The sequence below is a fragment of the Dipteris shenzhenensis genome, chromosome 20, assembly GCF_047967505.1.
Source record: "Dipteris shenzhenensis isolate YYH24624 ecotype China chromosome 20, Dip_SZ_1.0, whole genome shotgun sequence".
In the NCBI taxonomy this organism is placed as follows: domain Eukaryota; kingdom Viridiplantae; phylum Streptophyta; class Polypodiopsida; order Gleicheniales; family Dipteridaceae; genus Dipteris; species Dipteris shenzhenensis.
Genome location: NC_141615.1, coordinates 557,812 through 584,670, shown reverse-complemented (window position 1 = coordinate 584,670; position 26,859 = coordinate 557,812). Strand labels below are relative to the sequence as shown.

Sequence of the window (26,859 nt, the reverse complement as noted above, 5' to 3'; positions counted from 1 at the left end):
CAAAAGGGATATATGTTATACAAGGACAGAGTATGTGTCTTGTATAACAACGACATTAGGCACCAAATTCTTTTTAAGTGTAATAATAGTCCTAGTGGAGGACACCCAAAAATTTTTAAAGACTTATACACTTCTAAGGAGACAATTTTGCTATGATAAATAAACACATCCAAGATTATGTATTAAAATGCCAAAGAGGATAGGTCAAGATTGTAGCCAATAGTACATACATTGTGGTGTGCATAGACCCTAATGCCTTAATTTTAAAAGAAAGGGGCAATTCGAAAAGGGGGTTTTTCAAGAAATCCCAATAAAATGCAACCTCAAAGGCATTCACTTTTGAAAAAAAGAGGCTTTAATTTATGAAAAATCTAAGCAAGAAAATCTTTGCTTTAAATGCATAGGCAAAAGATCATGGAATTGCCCTAGAAACCAAAAGGTAGGAGTTAAAGCCCCATGTAAACCTGAATAAAAACAAGCACATGCAATGTAAGTGTTATTGCTTAAGGGTACTAAAAAGTACATAGAAGTCTCTTAGAGTTTTATCATAAGAATTGTACATAGATGTGTTACTTATCATAGACAATGTGGCACCACAAGTTTGGTTTCAAAAAATTTAAGAATGATGGTCGATGTCATGCCACACATAATTTATTAAAGTTTTGTTTTATTTTGAGAGACGGATTTGTTGTGAGAGGCACATAGACCCACTAGACATCTCATGGAGAACTCTTTCCCCCCACCTTATGTATTCGACACCAACTCAAGTGTGGACTCTTTGTAATAGGCTTAACTCAGAGAGCAGAGAAGATACCAAGACCCTGATGGAACCAGGCATGTGGGACTTGTCTTCAACCCCTAGGCCTCTAGCTCACCATGCTAAAACTCGAGCCACTAGTGGGTGATCAATTAAACTATGAGTTTCCATACCCATAATAGGCGTGTAATCAACACCACCTCAAGTGTGGTTGAATTTAAAGATGTTTTTCCATTTGTGTTTTCATAAAATAGATATATTTCTTGGATCTACCCCTATTTGTACACCCCTTATAGACTTAGTCATACATTGATAAATGCATATATATATATATATATATGTATGTATGTATGTATGTATGTATGTATGTATACATACATACATACATGCCAATGAATTTTCTATTGGGGTGGTACATTAATTTAAAAAACTGTCGACTACTCACTTTTGGAAGCAAAGAGTTAGACCGTGCTAAATGGGGAAATCGTGCATACGAGAAGGAATTTATCAAGAACATATTAGATGGATTTGCAATCAACCATAGCTTAAAGGAATGAAATTAATTCAAGAATTTGATATACACTTGACATATCGAAAGGGAAAATTTAATGTAGTAGACAACTTCTTAAACCCAATGCCAATGGTTAATGGATTTAGTTTTACTCCATTCCAAAATGATTTTCTAGAGTCCTAGAAGGAAAACATAGTGTTGATCCTCATTTTTTTGAAATATGGAAAGGAATTTTGAGGAAGGATTCCACAAGTCAAGGGTCAAATTTTCCATCTAAAGTCTTCTATTACCTAGTAATGTAGCTTTTTTGGATGCTTTCTTTGACATTTCCTTTGGAAGCTATGATTTGCCTTAAAGCTATATGAATACAAGATATACAATTAGCCAGTAGTAGCAATTGGTTTACAGAAACCCCTACTAAAATTTAACAATCAAGAAGCTTTTGATGGAATCACTATCCTAACCTAACTTTGAGAATGGAGAATCATTAAGCTAATTCAGTAACAAAACATATTTATGATTTCTTAAACAAAAAGCCCCAAAAAAAACCTAAGCTTATCTTTTCAATTTAATCTTGCTTTTCACAACAAAATCATCAAAGCTAGTACAATAAGTAGGTTGTGTGCAAGCACTTCCAGTCCTAGATTGTCAGAGACCTTAGTCAACACCATGGCAAAGTAGAATGGAAACCAAAGACATTAACTAGTAGATCTCATGCCAAGGCAAGGTAGAATCAAGAATTTAATGTCATAGACGTGATGGGAAGGTAAACTATATGAACAAAAGGTCCCACATAGGCAACACAAAGAAAGTGTCCAATGAAAGTCATGTGAAAGACCCAAGCATAATTATAAAAGTCTGAAGAGAGCCAAAATGACTTGCACAAGCAATCGCTATGTAGGAGTAGAGACAAAGGAATTGTTCTAAGGACCAATGACCAACTCAAAGATTGGGGATCAACAAAAAATTAAACAAATGCATCAATGGTCTTGTGATGAGGCTCAAGACATAAATGAGCTGCAACAACACTAGGAAATGAAGTCAACCACTAACATTGAATCTGCAAATCCTAAAAACACACTATACACTTTGTGATCAGTCCTCCTTAATAAATAGTCCCATTTGGATGCTAGCCACAAGACAAGGGAAGACAACTCTCCACAAAAAGAAAAGGTGATCCCATTGCAAACTAAACTACTATTGTAGTAACCTAATTGCTCTACTTACCTCATGAGCTAGTTGACAACCTTGATACATTGATCAACCACTTTGGATGTCATAGAGCTAATTGCTATGGATACCAAAATGCGACTTTTGAGAATGGTAAGATGATGTACAATTCGATAAGAATTGATGTTTCATAAACATGGCTGGGAATAGTAGACCGATAGAGATTTAATAATTAGAGCTCTCTTCTCTTCTTATGCTAGCAAGTGTGCAAATCATATGGTGTTTGCAAATGTCCAACAATGTATGTCCACTATTATGTGGTTAAGTGATAATCACGCCAATAATTTTGAAGGAATAGTCTAGACTAGTTGACTTGCTATATTTAGTGATTTCCATTGAGAAGGTGAGAAATATCTCTCCAAGGCAATTCCCATAGGATTACTATGGACTAGTTGACTTGCTATATTTAGTGATTTCCATTGAGAAGAGGAGAAAAATCTCTCCAAGGCAATTTCCGTAGGGTTACCCTAGTATACAAGATATCTCTCCAAGGAAATTCACAATGTTAATAGTAGACAAGATAAAAAGACTAGAGAAAACAATTTGGATGAGAGTTATAGGACTTACCAAATTGATATACTTTACATATCTAGCACGTAAATGTTGTAATTCAACATTACATATTGACTAGTGACATAATTGGTGACTAAAGCACAAAGTTGATAGGACACTTCTTGACAAGTAATCCCTTTGATGGGAGATTGGGTCTACATTTGGTAGATCGTCCTTAAATTATTGGGCAACTACTTAGGATAGATCATACTAGAGAATAGGTCATTCAAATATGTCTCCAAACATTCAAATATGTCTCAAGGACATATTTCTCAATGCAACCATTAGATTGGGAGAGGTACATCCCAATGGTGGTTACTATGATTATACTAAGAATAGAACTATAGGCCATAGCTTGAACATATGTCTCAAGATGACCACTAGGTTGGGAGAGGCACATCCCAATAGTGGCACCTATGATTAGACTAAGCATACAATTATAGGCAAGAGCATGTTTATTATCAGGTAGGAACCTCGCCTCTTGCCCTTCAAGCTTAGGAGCTTGCAAGAAAGCAGCTATGTTGGTTTCCAATTTGGGAAGATTCAAGAGCTCAGGGATGTATCGCCATAAATCAACATGGATTTCCTCCAAGACGAGTACTAGTCAGTCATTAATCAATCACAAGTAGAAATTGTGGATGCTAGGATCCTAAGAAAAGGATAGAGCAAGCAAGTTTTGGAGAAATCTTCTCAAACTAGTAGCTGCCCTCCCCCCTCTCTTTATGGCACCTCCCTTCTCTGCCACCACTAATCTCCACTACCTGTGCTTCCACTTCCCCTCTCTTTATGGCACCTCCCTTCTTTGCCACCAATCTCCACTACCTATGCTTCCAGTTCCTCCTATGCCAAAAGTACTTACATCTATCCATCCCTGCCATCTCCTTTATGCTGGTGACCTTCTACCACTATCAGGGCTAGCCTCCTTCTTAGGCATTGTGCTAGGAACAAGCTGCTTGCTCCACTAAGAAGTTTGAGATTGTTGATTTCAAGCATCATTCAAAATGTTCATGTTTTCCATATTTCTGTTCTCACAAACATGTTCTGAATGATAAAGTCAACTATTCAATTCAAGGCTATTGCAAGTGACTAAAATAGGTTAGTCACATGGTGTAAGGCTTGGAAAAGGCAACCATAATGGCAAAGACTATGATCTAGCAGTAGGAAGGAATCCATGGATATTGTGCACCATTGATAGAGGTGGAAGAGGTGAAACAAGTGCTAAGACTGCATCCCCATCTAATCTTGCAACGTCTTTTATAGGATTTACAATTCCCCCTCCTTACATTTGTTCAACTGGAAACAATTTGGTAAGGCATCAATCTAGCAAGTTAGATGGTGACTAATGCATATCGACAAGGTAAAGGGAGGGGAGGGAGGTAGAGAGGAGGGAGATACAAGGGAAGAGGGGAGGGGAGGGATGATGGGAGAGACATGGGAAGGGAGGGATGACTCAAGACAAGGTGAGATAGGGGGGGAGGGGGCAGGGGAGATAAGAGGGGGAGGGATTAAGTATTTGGGGGTTATAGGTTAATTTTTGCTTGTTTGGAGGCCCCTTCAAAAATTAGGTCAATTGGGTAATCGATTAATTAGGTATTTTCCCAAATGCCTTTTGAATGGGTTTTTTTGGCATGGCACTTTTGTTCTTGAAAACAAACAAATGTTGGCCTCGGTTTTTCTACTCATCAGAGCTAGGGATAGAAATTATTGGATTTTATGAATAAGTAGAACCATTTTGTCCCTCAATTTGTTTGCTGTTGTCCAAACATTCTTTTGAAAAACTCTCTTCTCCAGACTTGCTTGAACAAGATGATGTTAAAGATTTTTGAAAGCTTGTGATTAAAGCAGTATTTTGTGGGCTAGTTGTGACGGTTACAAAGGAGTAGTCAAAATTTTGGATTGAATTATGGCTCTTTTTTTAATGTTGCCTTCTTACGCTATGATTTGCCTTAAAGCTACATTAACAAAAGGTGTACAATTAGCGAGCTGGAGTAGCTAGTTTTTAAAAAAACCTACATATATTTTAACAATCAAGAGTTAAACAAAAAGCCAAAAAAAAGAAACTTAAGCTGAGATCTTCGATTTAAGCTTGCTTTCCAACAAAATCATTAGGGCCACTGTAGTAAGTAAGTTGTGTGTAAAAAAGCACCATCAACCCTAGATTGCAAGAAACCCTAGTCACACCATGGCAAAGTAGAATCCAAAGCAAAAACCCTATGTCATGACAAGGTAGAATAAATTTTTTTGCTCTGCAGACATGATGGGAAGGTAAACTATACCAATAAGACGTCCTACTAGGCAACAACAAAAGAACACGAAGCAATTATCTAGAGAAAGCGAAGGATTCAAATGCAACAGTGAAAGTCTGAAGAGAGCCAAAATGATTTGCACAAGCAGTGGCTACACAAGAGTAGAGGAAAATACATTTTTTAAAGGACTAATAACTAAGTTTAAAATTAGGGATCAACAAAAAAGAAAACAAACTTTGAATAGAGTTGTAATGAGAGCTAAAGACATAAAGAAGCTACAACAACACTAGCAATTGAAACCAACCACTAACAGCAAAGTCAAAAAATTTTTAAGCACTACTACAAACTTTATGATCAGCCCTCCTTAACAAAGAATTGCACCTGAGGCTAGCCACAAGCCAAGGGAAGACAACTCTCCCATGAAAATAAAGGGTGCTCCCATTTCAGACCAAACTGCAATAGTCGAAAAAACCATCACATGCTTTGTGTGCCTCATGACCAAGTTGACGACGTTGCTAGGTTGATTGAATCCATTCCAATCCATTTTTTCTAAGAGCTAAATTGTTGTGAGAACCAAAAGACTCACTCTCCATTCTTGGAATCCTTCTCTCTAACATGATGAATCACTCAATTAGGATTTGTGGATGTATATACAGCTCCACAATCTATCATAGAATTAAATTGCTATTGAATACCAAAATCCTCACTCTTTTTTGTTGCAATCCTATTCTTCAACAAGACAAATCACTCGATTAGATTTCATGACATATGTATAACTTTGCACTCTAGGGCCTATTCTAACATTGGATTTGAACCATCATCTCCCCTACTCCTCTCTATCCTATTGATTTTTCTTTCCCTGGATACATTGCCATAAATCAACATGGCTTTCCTACAAGATGAAGATGACTAATGCACTCATCGATCAATTAGAAATTTTGGATTTTATGAGCTTGCAAAAAGGCTAGGGGAAGTGAGTTTTTGGAGAAAGCTTCTCAAACTAGCCACGCTCTCCCTATCTTTGTGGCACATCCCACCTCCACCGCTGTCTCCACTACCTACACTTCCACCTTCCCAACTTAGCCTCTTACGTTGGCTACCTACATCTAATCATCCTTGCAATCTTCTCCTATGCTGGTTGCCTTCTACCTCTACCAACTAGCCTCATTCTTGGACACTGTGCTAGGCATGAACTACTTGCTACTGTGAAGCTAGACATTGTAGCTTTTAAGAACTACTTGGAAACTTCATGTGGTATAGGCTTTTCAGTTTGCTTTTCAAACTAGCCGCACTACCCCCTCTCTTTGTGGCATTTCCCTTCTCCACTCTTGGTCCCCACTACCTACACTTCCACCTCCTTGACTTAGCCTCCTATGCTGCTAACTACATCGAATCATCCCTGCAATCTCCTCCTATGCTGGTTGCCTTCTACCTCTACCAGCTAGCCTCCTTTTGGACTGCTTGCTATTGAGAAGCTAGACATTGCAAATTTCAAGCATTGCTTGGAATGTTCATGTAGTATAGATTTTTTAGTTTTCTTCTCAAGCTAGCCATGCTTCCCCCTCTCTTTATGGTGCCTCCCTTCTCCACCCCTGGTCTTGATGACCTACACTTCCACCTCTCTGATTTCAGCCTCCTACACTGGCTACCTACATTTTATCATCCTTGCAATCTCCTCCTATGTTGGTTGCCTTATACCTCTACCAGCTAGCCTCCTTCTCAAACATTGTGCTAGGAATGAATGACTGGCCATCCCTCATGTTAGGCTAACATGGAGCCATGTTTGTGGTCATTGAGTGCTGACCTTGGATGGAAGTTGTGGAGTCCTAGTTGAGTACTAGTTTTGTAGTGGAGGTGCAAAAGATTGTGGTGTCACCACTAATCAATAGATGGAGGTTCGCGCACTGAACACATATCTTTATGGAAGGTGGCTTACTTAGGTAGTATGATATGGTTGTAACATGCAAAGAAGAGAACAAGAGAATACTGTGTTGAGTTCTCTTCATCTGACCTACGCTTGCTAGGATAGGGAGTGTTCATTGCAAGCCGAGGTGGCTTGGCTGTAATCAAGAGAGTTTGATTCAATAACGTGAGCTTGATATGATAGGGAGTGTTCACTGCAAGCTGAGTTTGATTCAATATAAGTGAATGTTCATTTTCTATTCAACTCTATTGGTATTTGTACTCCATATTCTTCCAAGTGTTTCAAAGTGTGTCATGACTCAATATTCTCCCTTCATCAAACAGTTCTCCTAAGATAGCTAACCGCGACATCTAAGTGTATATGTTGACATTTATTCTGCACTTGAGCACATCTACCTTAGGACTGTAAGAGAGCATCTTCACCGAGCGCAACATCAGGTTGGGTTATCACTAAGCACCTTTTTGAGTTAGTCTAGGGTGATCCTGTTGCGGAAAGATCAATTGAATTTTGGGTTGAAGAGCTGTCAGGTTAGAAGTTTTAGAGAACCAAGCTAGTAAGCTCAATGTCAAGGCAAAAAGAGTTCATGTTAACTAGTGACAAGTAAACAGTTGCTAGGAATAACTCTAGATGAGTGGCATTGACTGTGGTAGTATGCTTAAAGACCGATGTGTGGAATATAGAGAGTACTCAAATTTCTATTCGGATACTTTCTACCTTAATCAATGGTTGACACATGCTCGAAAAGGCAAAGAAGACATGTGGCCGAACGCGAACACTATCTAACCCAAAGGAATTGGTTACATCTGACTATGAGAAGTGGAGCAGTATTAGAACCAGAAGGTTCAATGCCCAAAAGAGGTTGGCAAAAGCAATTGTCCAACATGAGTGACGAGCGTGAAGAGAGAGACAGCTACACTACTCTAGGGGTGGAAGTTGACTATATGCTACTCTCAAGGGTAGGGAATAGGAAATTATGAAAGAACTAGGATGTCACATCATTAAGAAGGGCACTATTTTCATATTGCTTGGGATACCCATTGGCTTTGACATTACCATGAACCAAAGATGGGATTGGTTTATGGAGAGATTTCAAAAGAAGATTGATAAATGGAAAGGCTATCAAGCCAATCTTTCAGATAGAAGGCTGCTTCTCAACTATTGTATTTATCATATCTCCATTATTTATTTATTTTGTTGGGTCCCTTCCAAAGTTGGACTGGATAGATTCATTAGGATTTGTAGATCCTCTCTCTCTCTAGAGGAAACTCCAGAATATCTAAAGTAAAATGGACTACTGCATCAAGCCTAAGAAAGAAGGTGGCTTAGGAGTGATTGATATAGATATAGCTGCTAGGAAACTCTCTGCCACATGGGTGATTAAAGCTCCTTTGATTCTAGAATGTGATTGGGCACAACTGCTTTTGAGGAATGTGAATCTGGTCAGACCAATTAGGGCCCCTAAATGGAAAAATTATCCCATTCTCTCTACTATTTGCAATCCTGGTCCTTGCAAAGCTAAGGGAGTCCCCTTTGGCAATTTATTTGGAAAGCCTTTGGGGAAATAAAAGCTTTTTTGCAATTTTTTGGATAGGAAGCCTTTATGGCCACTCACTCTATATGGGTCTCTTCTATTTTTGGGAATGCCCAACACTCAATGATGAACATTTCCTTCTAGCCAGAAGGACTTAAAACTTGGACACATCTTTGGAGTAGCTAAGATGGAAGACTTGGCAAGAATTCAGGAGGGAATTTAATTTGACCAATTAGTGCCATCTATTGATTATGAGCAGACTTAAACTTTGGCAAGGGAGCACATGTTGAAAGACCTTCCTAATTTAGCATATAGAATTTAACTAGATAGGAAGCTTAGCAGTTCATTGCTTCCAATCCCCACTCCATCCTCAGATATTGAGGACCTTTTTAGAACTTTGAATGCAGGATGGCTACTATAGGACAGTAGAGAAAAGTGCTATGAGAGGTTCGGAAAGTTCTAGAACAAGAAAGTCCTTGAAAAGATGCCATCTGTTGTGAGTCATTGATGACACCACTGAATTTCATACTATTTTTTTGCACACATATAGACCATCAATGATGTGTTCTCACTTGTGACCACACTCTATATTTGACCTTCAATCACTGCATCACGTAGAATAGCCTTTCAACTTACTTATTCTCCTATCTGAATCTGAATTGCTTTCCACACCTTCCTTGCATGAGGACAAGAAACAAAGATGAAAGATACTCTCCTTATGCATTGGGAAGCTCATGCACATTATTCCATCCCCTTTGCCAATAGCCTCTCCTCTAAGCTAGTAGAAACATATCAGCTTTCTGTTTACCTTGAAAATTGATAGCTGGACCAGGATATATTTAACTTTCATGATGTTCATGATTAATTAACAAAAGAAATGGTAGAACATGATAAATTGTTTATCATGTGCAACATTATTCAAAAAGAGTTGTAGGTCAATTGTCTGTCAAAATGCTTCAAATTAAGGAAGAGGAGCCATAAACCTTGTCAAGTTGTCGCTTTACGATTCATATTTGGTGTCAAGTTTTCTTGAAGCTTGTCATTTTGTCACCTCGAGCTTTCAAAGCCACAGTACTGGATTTTTGTTATTGCCTCAAGAGAGGATGATCTTTGTATGGAATAGAATGTAGCGTCTTTTCTTTTATATAAACATGTAAAGCTTTTTATGCCCTAAAAAAGAAAATCCAAGAAGAAATTTTTGCCTCTATCATCATAAGAGATTAAATAATCACCCTTTAATTAGCACTATCAAAACTAGCATGGCCAACTACCATTACCATCTAGCATTGTTAGCTACTATTATTATTATGTAGCATTGTTAACTAACACTATTATGTAGCATTGTTAGGTAGTATTGTCAACTAGAAATGTTGACTATATGTTAGCTAGTGCTCTTAACTAGCATTGTTAACTAGTACTATTAACTAGAACTATTAAAACTAGTATTGTTACTATGCTGTTAACTATTATTAACTAGCATTGTTAACTAGATGATAATGCTCTAATTCATAGTGCTAGTTTACTTTAGTCTAACATAGATTGTTAATAGTCTATCATAGTTTCTTAATATTCTATTGTAGTCGATCGTAGTTTGTTAATAGCTCTTTGAGGCATCGTCTAATATAGTTTATTATAGATTGTTATTAATAGTTTATTGTAGTATATTTAGTCTTTTAACAATTTGTCATAGATTATAGGCTCTTATCATATGATGGTAATATTTTTTTATAGTCTATTAGTAGTCTACAATAGTTTATTATAGTGTGTAAATAGTATGTATTCTTTAATAGTTTGTTACGGTCTACAATAGTCTGTTATAGTTGCGAAAGATTGTTAGTCTATTAATAGTCTACAATATGGATGTAATTTTTTGTAAGCAATCATAAGCTATGGGGGTTTACTTCTCAAAGGTCATATTTGAGACGTTATAAGCATGAAATATGTTTCTATGGCTTAAAATCTATTTTAAAGTGTATTAACAAAGTATAGAATGCTGACACAAATAAAGAGTATTAAATTGCAATATACAACTCCACTACAGAGAAAGACAAACACTTGAAAGGTTAGTGTATAAAAAGGAAGAAAAAGAATAACTTATATTAAGTTAATATACAACAAGGTCTTGATGAACCTAGAATATGATATTCATACATTCAATTCCCTTTTGATTTTATAAGTTTGATTGTACTTAAAGTTAAACTCCAATATTTTGATGGACTCTTTGTTATCAAATAGTTCATGCTCAAACTATGTTGACAATGTGTACTATTGATTATCTTCTTATTGAAGCCACAAAGACACCATGGATATAAATTCTCCATCAATAAGGCCTTCATTTCTTCAGAATCTTGCAATTCAGACTTTGGAAGTATTAACTTTGTCTTGGATGGGTTTCGATAGGCCTTGTATAATGAACTATAAAAAATAATAGTGTTGGCTACCAATAAGTGCTTGAACTAACTCCAAATTGCTTGAAAGTCCTTCAAGAAAACTGGTTTTGTACTCACACTAGATCCTTCTAATTGCACTATTCATGAGCTCGTACCTTTGTCTCTTTATGGCATGGAAAACACTATGTAAAGAATTCTTTCAGTTTTGTTTCTTTGGGAAGTTCTCCTAATAAAAAATTCAAACCTTGCAAGACAAAAATCCAAGAAGGAAGGAGCATCTTTTGGTATAAACCCTAGACTCTTGAGATCCATACATTAGGCATGCATAAGTGGGGGTGATTTTCCATGGAATGATTTGACAACCTTCACCAAAATTCCATTCACTGCATTCTTCATGGGGAGGCGTCAGTACTATCTCTGGTAGGAAGACAAGCATTACAAGTAAGGGTGATCCATTAAGGGGATGCAAATGATCTAGATGGCTTTGCCTATAGTCTATCTAAAATTCCCAAAGGCCTTCTATGAATCCGATCACATTTATCATATTCAATCCTCTCTGCCTTGATTAGTTGGTTATGATGACTTTTGGCCATGCATGCTGCTATACTTTGCTTACTAAAAATTCTCCCTATAGTGAAAGAAATATGGACTCGGGAAAGAAAAACCGATATATTTGAGATAGATTCATAAACACATTTGAAATGCGTCTTAAAAAACTTGATATACATCTCGAATAGGTTTGAATTACATGTGTACAGATTTGAAATGCTTTCAAAATAGATTCATAAATAGATTTGCAACACATCTAAAATAGGTTAGAGACTAAATAGATTTGCAACACAACTAAAATAGGTTAGAGACTAAATAGATTTGCAACATATGCACCCCCCATACATATTTTCAAAGTGCAAAAAGTATATGTTTATTTCATCATGGATAATTACAAAGAGCCAACATTGGGTGGCAACAAGTATTTGGACATATTATGCCACAATCCAAACAAATTACACTTTTTGGTAGTCATGTGGCCTAGTTGTCTTTGGTGACATAATTGGAAAGTTCCTAGGTATTGTCTCACGTTATGTCATCAACAATAGACCCTTTGCACCTATGGATGCCTTTGGAGAATCTAACTTGCCTTTTTGAGAGGGCGTTGGAGTAACTACGAGGCCCCTTTCCTTCTTTCTCATTTTGGGAAGCATCTACTCCAATGCCTCTTCATCAATTAGGCTTATCACACCCATGGCTTTTTTGAAATCATATGCTCTAATATCTCTTTTTTGGAAGCATCTACCCCAACTCAGATTCATCACTTAGTCTTATCACACCCATGTGCATATTAGCAATTACTTTAGCCACTATGTCTTTGAAAGAGTCTCCACAATCCATGCTGCCACTATCTTTCACATTTTTTTAAATAGGGGTAGCAAAATCATTAGCTCCAATAGTATCATCCATAGTTTCCTATTCATTAAGTTCTCCACCTTAATAGATAGGGCTACATCATTATTAATCAACTTTCGTGGCTTTTTCTCTACATGTGTAGTTGTAGGCTTTCCTATTCATTAAGTTCTCCACCTTAATAGATAGGGCTACATCATTATCAATCAACTTTTGTGGCTTTTTCTGTGCATGTGTAGTTGTAGGCTTTTCTTTGGATGGATGTCAAAAGTATTACATCACGTAGACTGGTCGGTAGCAGTGTTAAAAAAACCCTCTAGGTTACTTATTTAAGTTATGATGTCCAAGTCGGCTTAACACATCTATCACCTCACCACTGCATAAATGATACTTGCACAATTATTTTGAGAGGGCCACATGCAGGAACATATCATATGCTACCTAGCTCAATATGATCATATAATGTTAACTAGTGTTAGCATATGCTAACTAGCACTCTCTTTTATTAAATTATGGTTAATAAGAACTTATATAGTTCTGGCATATGTTAATTAGCATTTTCTATTCCTCAAACAGTGTTAACTACTGCTAGCATATGTTTACTAGTAGTCTATTTTCTATTAAAGGTGCTACATTGCAATTCAATAGTGCTAGTAAATATTCAGTAGCACTCTTGTACTATTAAATAGTGTCCAACTAATGCCTACATGTGAGTCTTCCTTCTATTAAAAGGTGCTATAAATCACTTCACTTGTGCTAGTAAAATATTATGTGTACTATTAAATAGTGTTAACTAGTGCTAGCATAGGCTAACTAGTAGTCTACCTTTTTAGAACCTTTTAGTAGTAGCACTTTGTGTACTATCTAATAGTGCTAACTAGTTAAAGCATATGCTAACTGGTAGTTTCTCTAGGATAAAAGGTGCCACATAGCACTTCAATAGTGCTAGTAAATGTTAAGTAGTACTTCGTCTATTGTTAAATAGTGCTAACTAGTGCTAGCATATGCTAACAAGCAGCCTATCTTCTATTAAAAGGGTACTATATAGTAATTAAACAGTAAGTATCACTCCATGTACTATAAAATAATGTTAACTAGTGCTAGCATATGCTAACCATCAATTTTTCTTTTGTTAAAATGTGGTATACAACACTTCACTACTAGTGCTCATAAAGGTTAAGTAGCACTATGAGTACTGTTAAACAGTCTTAAGTATTGCTATCATATGCTAACTAGCAATCTATCTTCTATTAAATGGTGCTATATAGCATTGCAATATTGCTAGTAAATGTTAACTATCACTCTTTGTACTATCAAATAGTTTCAATTGGTGCAAGTATATGCTAACAAGCAACCTATGTTCTGTTAAATAGTGCTATATAGCACATCAATAGTGCTAGTAAATGTTAAGTAGCATTTTGTGTACTTCAAATACTATTAACTGGTGCTAACACATGCTAGCTAGTAGCTTGTATTATATTAGCAATGCTATATAGCACTTTAGTAGTACTAGTGAATGTTAAGCATCAATTTGTGTACTATTAAATATGTTAAGTAGTTCTAGCATATGCTACTCATATGCTAACTAGTAGTTTTTCTCCTATTGAACGGTGCTATATAGTACTTTATTAATTCTAGTAAATGTTAATTAAGACTATGTATACTTTCAAATAGTGGTAACTAGTGCTAAGCATATTCTAAGCATTTTGTGTACTATCAAATAGTATATTTAAGTAATGCTAGTATTAAATGTTAAGAAGCACTTTGTGTACTATCAAATAGTGATAACTAGTGCTAAGCATATTCTAATGCAGCATGTCTTTTGTATTGGCATAGCACTTCAATACTACTTGAAGTATGTATTTTTAAATTGGTATAGCACTTTAGTACTACTAGCAAATGTTATACAACACTTCGATAGTGCTAGTGAATATTAAGTAGCACTCTATGTACTATCAAATATTGTAAAGTATTGCTAGCATATGCTAATTAATAGCCTAGCTTTTGATAAAAGATGCTATCGAGAACTTTAATAGGGCTAGTAATTGTTAAGTAGCAGTCTATGTCTTGTAAAATAGTGTCAATTAGTGCTAGCATATGCTAACTAGCAGTATTTCTTCTTTTACAAGGTGTGGAGCTTCAAGACTATTAGAAAATCTTATATAGCACTTTAGTAGTGCTAGTAAATGTTAAGGAGCACTCTATGTACTATTAAATATTGTTAACCAATGCATGGATATGCTAGCTAGTAGTTGTCTCTTGTTTAAAGTTGCTACATAGTAATTCATAGTCTTGGTAAATGTTAAGTAGATGACTTAAAATCATTGACTCCTTCCTTTAATTATCCATGCTTTGGGGGATTTATTACAAGGTAACAAAAATGTTCCACTTCTCGATTAATCTTTTCGAAATCATTCTATTAGTACTCATGCTCAAAAGATATACAGTCAAACACTCGAGAATTCCAAAATGAAAACATATACACAATGAATGAGGCATACCTATACAAAGTTCTTACTCAACCTTAAAATCTAAGAAACTCTAAGTTTATGGGGTCACTCATAATCTCCCCTCGATCACCACTAAGATACAAATTATTACCAATGTAATCTCTCATTCGAGAATTCATATGGTCTGACCTAGCAAATCCCGACCGATAATATACTTGATTTACATAAAATGCCATATTGCAATGTGATCCAATTTAAAAATCACCCTATTTGACCTCTTATTGGAAGTTTTGGGATGTAAAACATCCCTTCATACACCTTCTTTAAAACAAAAATTAAATTGATATTTTAAAATCCTATTGCTAAAACTCTAATGTGCATTTTAGTTTATTGTGTTTAACCTATATGAAGTAGAGACATAAATGTAGGATAAGGAGCATACACAAACCTTCTCACACAAAAATTAGCAGAGAAGGTTTAGGACTCAAATGGTACAAAGGAGAAGGCATATGCAAGCAAAGTGAGGGGCAACCTGGAGGCCATTGGGAGTGTAACTCTTGTTTAGTCACAAGCAAGTTACCTATTCTACTTCATCAAATATAACTATAGTGTACAAGATCCATAGCTGTATACTTTTAAGGATTGCACAATACAATATAAAATGTGGTATGTTGCACAAGCTACAGATTTTAAAGAAATTAATCCTAATTACAAGAACCATAGTGGATAGTTAGGAATAAAGAAAGGCACTTATATTTATATTATAACCCTCCAAAGGTGAAACTTCATATGCTCCTTACAATTGCAAAAGTGAGAACCAATAGTTCGCTCTAGAAGTAGGAAAATCTAATTAGCAAAACTTTTGGATAATATTTGCCACTCTGAAAAAATGAGTTAGTTTTACAAAAGCCATCTATGTTGTTGTAGTTTTTAGCAAGCTTTACAAGCACATGAGATGCCATTTGGAAAAAATCAATATAGAACCATGAGAAATAGCTAGCACATAGTCATGATAGCATCTAGTAGAGTTTAGTAAATCCTCAAGAGAATACAGTAGAGTTTTGTTTTATTTGCTTATTGCTCATATGCTAATTAAGGACTACTCTAAGCCATATATGGAGAAATTTTAGTTTGATGATGTACAAAAGTGAGTTAAACTTAACCCAACTTGTATATTTAGTTGTAATACAATGTGCATTTCATGGAATACTACATTATCTCTTTTAACAATGACCCCTTTAAATATTTCTTTCTACATCCTAGCTTTAAATTTGGGATAATACATTAGGTCTTTTAAGATGATCCCTTTAAATATTTCTTTGTACATCCTGAGTTTGGGTGGCATTAACATCATGACTATTGGGTTGTAAGAGCATGAAGAAAATGATTTACGTCTATGACTTTATCTAAATGATTAAATTGTGCACCAAACAACTACTTGATTCATTACTTATGTCTATGACTTAATCTAAATGGTTAAATTGTGCATTAAACAACTACTAAATTCATGACTTCTATCTATGAATTAATCTAAATGATTAAAATAACTTATGTCACTGACTTAATCCAAATGATTAACTTGTGTACTAAACAACTAGCCATTCAGTATTTGGGAAAGATATTTAAAAGTTTGATGTTCACCTAAAGATTCTCCTTTGGACACACATAGATCATAAATCACAATACTTCACATGCCCACAAGGTGAAAATGTATTAGGTTGCCCTCATTCGCATGCATTAGGATGCCTATGTTCCTTGTTAATATATGTATGAAATTTAATATTTGAATATTTGTTTGGCCGTTTAGTGGTCATGATTGTAACTTTAAGAATTCAAATAAATTGATTTTGATGAACATGATGTGACCCTTCTTTCCATTACAATATGCTTTTGACTTGATGGTTAGTATTGTGGACTAATTCAAGTAGGAGGTTCCACACATGCATTAATAGTAGGGGTGGCGTGAAAAAGATGTAGAGTGTAGAAACCTTTTTAGCCTTGGATTTTAAGCCAAGTTCTCTCTTTGTGAAGTGAAAGAATCCTAGCCATGGTGGGCTCTTGGTTTGCTTAAAAGGCAAGAAGAGAAGAGAGTGGAATGGAAGTGTGAGATGGATGATGCACTTGCCCATCCATGTTATATTCACCATAGTTGGGGATTCTTCTTTTTGTGTTTAATAAGTGCAAGTAATTATCTATATGTGAGATTGGTAGATCCAACATATGTTTCCTAAATTTTATCTAGGCTAGCTTTGTTGAGATGTAGTGTAACCAATGGACAAGGCACATGTTGGATGGAATAGAGAATCGACACCGGCTTGCCATTTGTTTAAGCCAATTTCTTATTGATTATGGCAAGCCCGCCTCAATTCTCGGTCCGCCAATCGTGGAGGAAGGTAGTGGCCATGTGGCAGACATCGAATGGTGCGTGCAACCCCCAAGTCATTCCTAGGATGTCCATTTTGCAACATTTGTAGCGTGGATTAAAATGTGCACTTGACAATACGCAAGAATCGCCATTTTATAGCCACATGATCAAAAAATAAATCTAATGGATGAGGCGTGCCTTTTTCTCACAGTAAGATCTTAATATCGATCTAACGGTGAATGGATGGTAATGTTTGATGGCCGTTAAATCCTAAGGCGGATGTTGTTGCTTCGGTAATCATCACCTCAAATTGCACGGGATTGTCAGCCAGACTTAGAGTTATAAATAGATTGTCAAATATCGACCGAATGGCAATTTTTAGGAAAGGTGCCCGTGGCACGCTTTACCATTATGCATGCCCCCTAGGATCAATCCTCCGTTAATCCACGTCGTTGACAGAAAGCTAGTGACCAATTGGTCATGTTTTTTGCAACGTAGTGTTTGAGTGGCCTCTATGGAGACCCTGCCATGAGTTGGCCGAGTAGGCACCATTCATATGCATAAGAGGAAGTTCGTGGTCTGGAGAGTGGCCACAAGAGCTAGCTTTGGAAGGCATGTGGCCAAAGCATCCAAAGTGTGTAATGACCTTGATGGATGGAGATTACTCGTTGGGATTCATGGCCCTAGGGCAGACTCGTAGAATTACTTTGCAAGACTTAGTAGTGGGATCATGGTTGAACACACTGAGATTGGCCACCTAGAATCATGCATAAGCTTTTGCAAGACTTGAGATTGAATCCATTGATCTAGTGCAAGCTCCAATGCGTAGAAGTCCCCGACGGAGAAGCTTGTCATTTGTTGTGCTATTGTTAACACTCGCATGAAGGTGATCGGATTGTCTCGGATGAGCGCAATTGAGTGTCAAATCCTCCAAAAATTGCAGGTTTCTTTAGTGCTAAAAAGAACACAAACGTGTTGGATGCTCTGAGCTTGTAGCGTGGTTGGGAGGTTACAAGCTTTGGGGATGGATTGACCATTAATTACCCACATGGACATGGATGCGTTTTTGCCTTTGTTTTTTTTGTACTCACTCTGAGACTCTGAGGTGGATAGTGGGCTCCTTGGTATGTATGCATTTCTTTGCTGCTCCGATCATCCTCCTCACAGCTAAGCAACCCACTCACTCCCCTCTCCTCTGAGAAAGACACGCCGCAAGCGATATAAAGGCACTCTCGGAGAGCGGTACACAGAGTGTGCGACGCAGAAAGTTCACGAGACTCGCACTGAGGGACAGAGAGGCAGAGCGACAATGCGAGAGAGAGAGAGAGAAAGAAAGAGAGAGAGTGTCCTGGCAATTCCTCTGCGGTGACGACAACGAGGAAGAAGAAGAACAAAAGGGGAGATAAAGCGACACACGAAGAAAAGTTGAGAGAGAGAGAGAGAGAGGGGGGGACGGGGTGGGCGGGGGTCAGTAAGGGGCAGAAAGAGAGAGAGAACCTCCAACGTAGAGAGAGACTCTTCTTCTCTTGTGGGTTGAGCGTTGGCGAGAGCTTGGTTGGGAAATGTGGATGCCCATACTCCGTTTTGGCGCAGAGAACGTAGCGGATCTTCTTCTCGCTGTACCTCCCACCACTTCGTTTGCTCCGAATTGTGCTCCCCACTTCTATCTTTCTCGGATTTTCACGCCGGTATGCAAACGCGTGTGACAGTCTCGTACTAGTCAGGGAGAGGTAAATACCTTACCATGAGTACATCTAGATTCATAAAGTGTGTCACGGTAGGCGACGGTGCTGTTGGCAAGACCTGCATGCTGATTTCTTACACCAGCAATACCTTCCCCACTGTGAGTAACATCCAATTCCTCCACAGATCTTGTGCTTTTCTCTTCTTCTTTTACTTGTCCGTCTTCCTTGACCCAAGGGGAACGTTCATAAACGGTTTAATTCGTAGTATTTTGGGCTGTAAAGGCACCTCTTTGCCCTGGCCTCATTTGTTTCTTGGGTCTCACGGTAGGATTACGTGCCTACCGTGTTTGATAATTTCAGCGCTAATGTGGTGGTCGATGGCAACACGGTCAATCTCGGGCTCTGGGACACTGCAGGTGATGTGATCATCGCTTTTGATCAGCCATGCGAAGCAGTCCTTTATTGTCTATCTTGTTCTTCCTCCTCTATAGCGACGATAAAATTATGTTTTTCTTTTGTAATTAACCTTGGTTTACCTAGCCAGGCCAAGAAGACTACAACAGATTGCGTCCTCTCAGCTACCGAGGCGCAGATGTATTTCTTCTTGCATTTTCGCTCATCAGCAAAGCTAGCTATGAGAATATCGCCAAGAAGGTATGGAAGTCCTTTCGTGTTTCAGACATTGTGCAAGCTTTTGAAGTAATGGAAACTTGTCAGTCTGCAATTGACGGATGAATCTTGAACTGGATAGCTCGGTTAAAACGTGCCTCTTGCGGACATTGGAGAGGGCACATAAGTTTGAAGGCTGAGTTAACTGTTTCCTTGCTTGCATTGGATGCCCGATTCCAGAGTTAAGTGTTCTTAAACTGTTTCTTGCTTGCAGTGGATCCCGGAATTGAGACATTATGCCCCTGGCGTGCCAATTATTCTCGTTGGAACTAAATTAGGTGACATACCTGAAATCTCACTGACATTAGGTTTCCGTTGAATTGGCTTGATGTTGATGATGTATTATACACAGTGTCATCAACGGTCATTCCACCGATGCTTGTTTGTGGCAATTGCAGACCTGCGTGATGACAAGCAGTTTTTTCTGGATCACCCAGGGGCTACACCCATTTCAACTGTTCAAGTATGTCTAACGCGAACCTCTTTGACAGGTCCTAACGTGAAATTGTGTTCGGCCATTTAATGAAATAGGTGAAATAGTTTTAATGTAAATGATGTTCAACACCATACATTGAACTTTTCCTTGATGTGAAATTGTTTTGGGTCGTTTAATGAATTTGTGGAACATGTTACATGCACAAGAAAGCTAAAGAAATCTACAGAATGGCAAGATAGGAGGGAATCAATTTAACTATATGGGCTTACGGAATATAGCTGCTGAACATTCGAGTCTAAGCTGTGGGGTGTAGTCTTAAGTGGGGTACATGCATAGGTCTGCATCCATGTGTGGATGTGCATGTTGTGCGCACGTGCATGAGATTCTTAGTTCCTTTGGGTAGCTCCAAACAGAGAATTTAAAATCAAAGGTGAAATTTTTACGTTGACATTTTTAAATTTTAGATTGTAAGCTTTATTTATTATCTGTGCTTGATACTCCATGTGCTTTTTAAATGGACAAGTCTGATTTAAGTGCGTCATGGAATGTTACATGAATAATGTATGAAATGTGATTGAAAGAGTCGATAGGTTTTGAGATGTTACTGCATTATGACCAATATGTGCATCCATATGTTGGACGATGTGAGATGTAAAGCAAGCTTCAGACCAATGGGTGAAAAGTACTTCTTAACAGACTGAACATGAATTGATAAATCAGACAGATGGGCTCTTAATGTGTAGTTGAGTTCGACATGAATATGAGAATCTCTTGTTGACTAAGAAACGAGGTAAATATATTTATATATTGTCAGGGTTAGTCTGCCATCGATTGCCATTTCTTTTAAACAACTAACTGGTCGCTGATGTTTCAGCTCTATTTTGAATTGTTGGCAAAGTCCTTTTCATATATTGGCTTATCCTTTGCCACCCTGATAAAACTTTTTTGATTATATAGCTGTCCAGGGCCAGTTAACTAGGGAGTCGTGTCAGTATCTTAGTTTTCAACTGTAATTTATGTTCTGATTTGGGGAATTCAGATTTTTCCAGAACGATTTGGAACAATGATTTTGGTATAAGCGTCCAAAGTTTTTTCTAATAAGCTATGGATCTTTACTTTTCTGCAGGGCGAGCAGTTAAAGAAACAGATTGGGGCAGCTGCTTATATTGAATGTAGCTCGAAAACACAGCAGGCAAGTTGAACTTTTGGATAGATTTCCATACAGTGTCAGTTACAGACTTGGAGTTTTAATGAAGCTCAAGGGTTGTGCTTATGCTTTGTTTTTTTTTAAGTTTTTAAAACTGCTTTGTGAAACACGTTTAAGTGATTCTTGCTCAACATGCATGGTTAGGAAGGTAGAAGAGAGTACTATTTGTATTGGATATGCTGACTTGTGTCAACATGCTTATTTTGCTGGGCAGAATGTCAAGGGTGTCTTTGATGCTGCCATAAAAGTGGTATTGCAGCCACCCAAACAGAAAAAGAGAAAGAAGAAGTCACATCACAAGAATTGCACAGTGTTGTGAGAAGCAATTTAGTGGGTGTCCCCTGAAGCCAGCTGATGGCTGCAATACAGTGTTGTATGGAGAGGCCAGATCCTGTTAATGAAGGGTCTGGATATTTGTGTTTGCTTATTTATCATGCTTCAGATCTTAATGTACATGTGTGGTTCTCTGGAGTTCTTCTGTCATGAGGCAAATGCACAACTTGTAAAGGTTTCTTCTTGAGATCAGACAAAAGCAAGTAGGCAGGATAGCTTAAAAGAAAATTTAATATTCAAGTCAAATGCCTAAACAGCACATCCTCCTGCAGCAAGCAACGCTTCATATCAGAGAATATTAGGTGAAATTTTAGCGTTATGTTTTAGAAGCTGGGTTTCGCCTCTTTTTTATTGGACTCTGAGCACAGCCTCAGATTAAAGGGATGTCTTATTTTTCTGCCAAGTCTCACATGAGGTAGGGCAGCTAAAGAATATTTATACTAGGATGAGTCCATTGGTTTCTTCAAAAGAACGGGTTTTCACTTCCAGTAACTTCATCTCATTGATGTAAAGTACTGCTTTTGGCAGATTTCTGACCACCATGTTTTTTTTGGGATATAGGACATGTGTCACAACTGATGTGCTAAAAATACTTGCTTTTTGGCATGCCAAAGGCAAAGCCATAGCATTTGGTTGGGTTCTCTTGTTATGGGAATTGTGCTAGGGCCTTAAAAGAAATCTATGATAGAAGGGTAACGTGAGAGGGGCTTTAAGGGTTGTCATAATCTAAGGGTGAGTTGTGAAAGAATGGTTGTCACATATCATGGCCTTAACCCCAGGGAAATTTTCACATCGTTATTTACTAAAAATCATGCTCAACATATCTCTTCCTACGTTTGAAAATGATGCATATTACTGTGCATAAAATCTGCTGGAAAATTGCAGAATGTGAAACGATGTCATCATAGTTTTGGAAAAGCTTTAATGCAGATGGCCTTTTTTATGCCTAGACCAGAGTCTGCAATCAGAACCATTATCTTAGTGAGCTCAGCTTAGATGTGAATAATCTGTGGCCATGTAAGATTATCAGCAAATACTTTTAAGGCATGAAATGAAACACATGATCCTTCATAAGAAATGATGTATACCTGGCACCAAAAGTGGCAGTCAAACGCACAAAATGCATCCTTCTTTGCACTAGGAGATATTAGATCTTCACCATCAACACTCAAAATCTGCTTAATGTAAAATTGAATGGAGGCACACACTAGGACATTAACGTGGGCTTTCGTCCTGTTGGAACGCCTGTGCTCTGTAATTTACTTATTTAAACTGACATAATTCTGTTGTTGCAAGTCTCTGCATTATTTATGTGGGGAGAAATGCAAAACAAGGTGTTTACTGAAATTATTGGGTGTGAGCACTAGATGAGAGATTAGTCTTATATTGAGGCACCACTGTGTCATTCTCCTACTCGCTATTCGTATGTGAGCACACAGTTCCTTGCTTTTGTGTTTACCTATAGCAGTACATGTTATGGCATTATCGTGCTGTATATATAGCAGTACATGTTAAGGTGTTTTAATTGTTGTACACAGGGTTACCTACTGTTTCATTAGTGTAAATTTCACAACACAGTTTAACCTTCTGTTTTTTGACTTTGCTCTTCAATCCATCTTTGTTGGTGTAAGCTTCACTTAACAGTGTTACCCATGTAAATCTATCTTTGTTGTTGGGGTTCTGAAAGATGTCTGCTGACATATGGCATGGTTAATGGTTAAGCCTGTCCTCAAGAATTACGGTTGATATCTCTTGAAAAGCTACAAAATGGAGGTGGACATTGAATATGTTGAGTTGATTACACACAAAAAAGGTAGTAGCATTTGGGTGGTTGTACAAAATTTTCAATAAAGCAGTTTATTTTTGCCCAATTACTTGGGCGTGTATACACCCTGTAATATCTGTTCTTTTAGCATGTACCAGATATTATAGATCTTGTTGCTCAGTTCCAGTTTTTAGTAACTCATTCAAGAATTGTCTTTACCAACTTCTTTGGGTGTGTGTACCTTTAGTAACACTTATTCTCCTTTTAGCATGTGCAAGGCCTTGATTTTTGATTTCTCACTAGCAGTCAACAAGCCAATGTGTCGTAGAAAAAATAATTCACAGTAAAGTAGCTCCTTGCACTGAGAAGGTTAAAGAAATATGGTCTGCATAGTAACTATGTACAAGTCAATAAACAAAATGTCACCACATGTTAAAAGGTGAGGCACCTTATAACCTCAGCCAAAAGAACACTTGTAACTGGGAATCAAACGTACATCTTGCAACAGATTTCCATAGAAGGTATGAAAGGCACGTTCACAATCCAGAATAACTCCCAGATAGAGGGACGTGATGGCAACTATAAAATTAGAGTCTTTGCAAATATTGCTTTTGAGAACAAACGTGATGGAACAACACATAAAAGAAATTTCCTGCCAACCCATAGTGCCTTAAAGAAAACGTTCAGTGCAAGACCTTCAGCAACTAAGAAACAGTCGCAGCAGGAGTACCAAGCACATATTGGAGGCATTGGTGCTGCTAACACCTCGTTGCAAGTTACTCTTTATGTTGCTGACGTTGGCTGCTTGATGCTTGCTACGCTGCTTTGTTTGAGGCTTTGCTACAAACTGCTTCTGCCTTATTTACTTGAATCTAAGCTTTGCCAGCTTATTGGCTTCATAGAGAAGTGACAAACAAGTATAGCTACTAACTGAGTGACTTGAAAGACAGAGAAAAATGACTAGCAAGTTGAAGAAAGGGACTAGATTGGGCAGCTCTTACAGGCCACAAATGGCAAGAATGAAAAAGTGGTAAAGAGTCCAGCTCTAATACCACATTGAAAAATGGAAGAGAAGAGAGGCGAAATATGCACAATGCGGGATGTATCAACTTATTATTAGCTATTAACCTTGTCAAGATAAGGTGCTCCACTAAATGTTCCATCTATTACAAAGGCAACCAATTCTCCACAATCCTATCAAGGTATGAACCTTACAATCAAGAGTTTAGGAACATTTTTTTCTATCATTGGGCCTCAAATAGATCCAGGTGAGTTGAAACATACTTTTATTGAGCGCCTTTGGTGCCTTATCCATACTATGTTCTTAACTACCTATAATTGCTTTCCTTTTGCTCAAGAAAGTCCCTTTTAACTTAACATAGCAACCTTTCTCTAAGGAATAGTGGATTGGAAAATGAGATTTTTTTGGATTGAATCAAACTCCTCAATATCTCTCTATGCTTTATCCAAACATTTTAAGAGTTACAAAATTGGACCATGGTAATTGTCACACCTCTTTTAGTAACTTGGCTAGCACTTACATCTTATGCATTAGATTTGAGAGGATTTTCTAAAAATTAGCATAATCTTAAGCTCATACGCTCATACAATGCATGCAACAAAGCATATATCTCTCTAGGGTTAAGGAAAATATTAATGGATCATTGTCCTCCACCATACTAACCTTGTTACCTTTGCAGTATGTTGTCTTGTTTCATCCACATCATCCCTAATATGCTCTAGTAGGCCTCTAAGTTTTAGGCATATGTATGAATAGCAATTTGGATTTAAGATCACCTCATAGGTGTGTGGAGATGGAGTTAATAGTTAACCCAAAATCTTGTAGTGCACTTGTTGTTATCCCGTTGTTATATACTTATTAATGGGAGTTGTCCCAAGTACAAACCTAGAACCATCTAGGCCTCAACCTAGCTCCTCATGACCTATCATGTCCATTGTGATCATGGAAGTTGCATGTTTTGAGAGTTGCATGATGACCCAAGGGGGTGCACTATTAAGAAACCTAATATACTGCGTGCATTAAAAGGGGATATAAAAAATCCCCTTATCTGTAAATGTTAAATAGATAAAAAGGACCCTTTATTTATACAAACTTATTTTCTCTTTTCAAGATTCACTCATGTAAATACATTTATCTTAAATTTTTTGAATTAAAGAACCCTCCATTTGAACCTTTGTGATATACTTACATATTTCTAAGTGAAACACTTTGGCTTGGGGACTTCATGGGAGTAAGAAGTGCCTCTTCCTAGTGATTTAGTTGCTTCTATAGGTACAATTCAGATAATTAGCAAAAAATATGTGTGTCTAAATTACTCCCATTATCAGACCCCTCAATTGTCTAGAGCTTGACTATGCCATGGTTGTAATCCTTTTGACTACATGAATGAGCATAATTCTTTGTATTTATACTTTCCTTATGCTTATGAAAACTTTAACAATAATATTAATGTTGAGATTTGTATATCATTATGATTGTATTGTGTTAATCTACATTCACATCATTGGTGGATGTGTGATAGCAGAAGTGAGAGAGGGAGAGAGAGAGATGAGTGCACACGATATAGCTACCTGTACACTATCTTGTATTGAACATGAACATGAAGATATACATGTGAACCCCTTAGAGTTAGGGTTAGGTTTTGCCCCTAATGCCATAGAGATATGGTGCAATTTACACCATCCTCAACACCCCCTCTTAAATTGCACTAGGTAAGTAGAGCATGCATGTACAATATCTTTTTGTGGATTTCATTTGGTGCATATGATAGCATCCAAAACTGTAAAAGAAAACTAAAAAGAATCAGAGTAGTATGTGCATATGTGAGCATAGTGACTACATAGGGGAAGCATGTACAATGAGTACAACTTATGATCATGTACATATCGTGGATTTTCCCTCTTAAGTTGTGGGTCATCCTTTGCCTTTGGGAATAAAACCCTGAAGATAGGTAGAAAGGAAGAGGAAGGAAATGTGCAGAAAGTCAAGTCCACCTGGATCAAAGACTGGTCAATTGAAAGATGGTTGCATGGAGAATTGTGTGCATGGCTGCATGTTGATCATGTCAAAGCTGAGCATGTCATGAGTCATCGTGGACTATGCAACTGCTCTAAAGAAGAGGCATCCGGATCTGAGGTTAGTCGATGTAGCTATGGAGAAAGAATCCAGTAGGCTATGACATACGAGGCTGTCACTAACCCAAAAGAATTGAGAGCAATGTGTGAGGTATGCTGCAATAGAACTATAATCTCTATCGAATGATGCGGGGTCAAGGAAGACTACATAGTCGGTGTGGATAGAGTGTTCTAGGGGTTGAAAATCTTGGGGCGCCAACTCAAAATGTATTATGTTACTACCCTTGTCTAAAATCCAGGGTATGGGGGGG

The 26,859-nt window shown here is 37.4% G+C and overlaps 1 protein-coding gene across 1 annotated transcript; it reads left to right on the top strand.

Annotated features, from left to right (window-relative positions):
- Positions 1–18,823: 18,823 nt before the first annotated feature.
- LOC147889099 (rac-like GTP-binding protein 5) lies at positions 18,824–22,175 on the top strand. The gene is made up of 7 exons (XM_087391764.1): positions 18,824–19,200; positions 19,371–19,458; positions 19,587–19,696; positions 19,926–19,989; positions 20,110–20,174; positions 21,274–21,339; positions 21,569–22,175. The coding sequence occupies exons 1-7, from the start codon at positions 19,102–19,104 to the stop codon at positions 21,671–21,673; spliced, it is 597 nt and encodes a 198-aa protein (XP_087247890.1). The 5' UTR covers positions 18,824–19,101; the 3' UTR covers positions 21,674–22,175.
- Positions 22,176–26,859: the final 4,684 nt, after the last annotated feature.

Bases quoted from the DNA above. Each gene is read 5' to 3' on its own strand.
- LOC147889099 (XM_087391764.1), top strand. From the start codon at position 19,102: ATGAGTACATCTAGATTCATAAAGTGTGTCACGGTAGGCGACGGTGCT. The intron at 19,459-19,586 runs GTGATGTGATCA...TTACCTAGCCAG, and splicing joins CGGGCTCTGGGACACTGCAG to GCCAAGAAGACTACAACAGA. The intron at 19,990-20,109 runs GTGACATACCTG...TGGCAATTGCAG, and splicing joins TCTCGTTGGAACTAAATTAG to ACCTGCGTGATGACAAGCAG.